Genomic DNA, 312 nt, shown 5'->3' on the forward strand with positions numbered 1-312 from the left:
TCATTAAGTAAAAGTATTGCATTCTGGAAGTCTGATAATCCTTTTGAGTTGGGTGATGCTGAAAAGATCGATGCTTCTTCCCCTGTAAAGGCTGGGAGGAACTTCAACAAGCACCTCTCCATAAAGTACTTCCGACGACTCATGGGTGTCCATCCTGATTCCAAATTCCACATGCCCAAGTACGAAGCTCACCAGATTCCTGAGAACTTTGAAATGCCCAAAGAGTTTGACTCTCGAGCTGCCTGGCCGATGTGTCCCACAATTGGTGAAATTCGTGACCAGGGTTCCTGTGGATCTTGCTGGGTATGTATG

The 312-nt window shown here is 46.2% G+C and overlaps 2 protein-coding genes across 2 annotated transcripts in view; both read left to right on the forward strand.

Annotated features, from left to right (window-relative positions):
- The window catches only part of LOC119594117 (cytosolic endo-beta-N-acetylglucosaminidase-like), a gene marked incomplete at its 5' end in the record, with an annotated part of 64556 nt that overhangs the window by 46547 nt on the left and 17697 nt on the right, over positions 1–312 (forward strand).
- The window catches only part of LOC119594118 (cathepsin B-like), a 3117-nt gene that overhangs the window by 576 nt on the left and 2229 nt on the right, over positions 1–312 (forward strand). Inside the window, exon 2 of the mRNA XM_037943178.1 lies at positions 91–303. Coding sequence (XP_037799106.1) covers positions 91–303 — 213 coding nt within the window. The remainder of the gene's footprint in view (positions 1–90; positions 304–312) is intronic.

This window comes from Penaeus monodon, chromosome 33 (genome assembly GCF_015228065.2).
Source record: "Penaeus monodon isolate SGIC_2016 chromosome 33, NSTDA_Pmon_1, whole genome shotgun sequence".
NCBI classification, from domain to species: Eukaryota; Metazoa; Arthropoda; class Malacostraca; order Decapoda; family Penaeidae; genus Penaeus; species Penaeus monodon.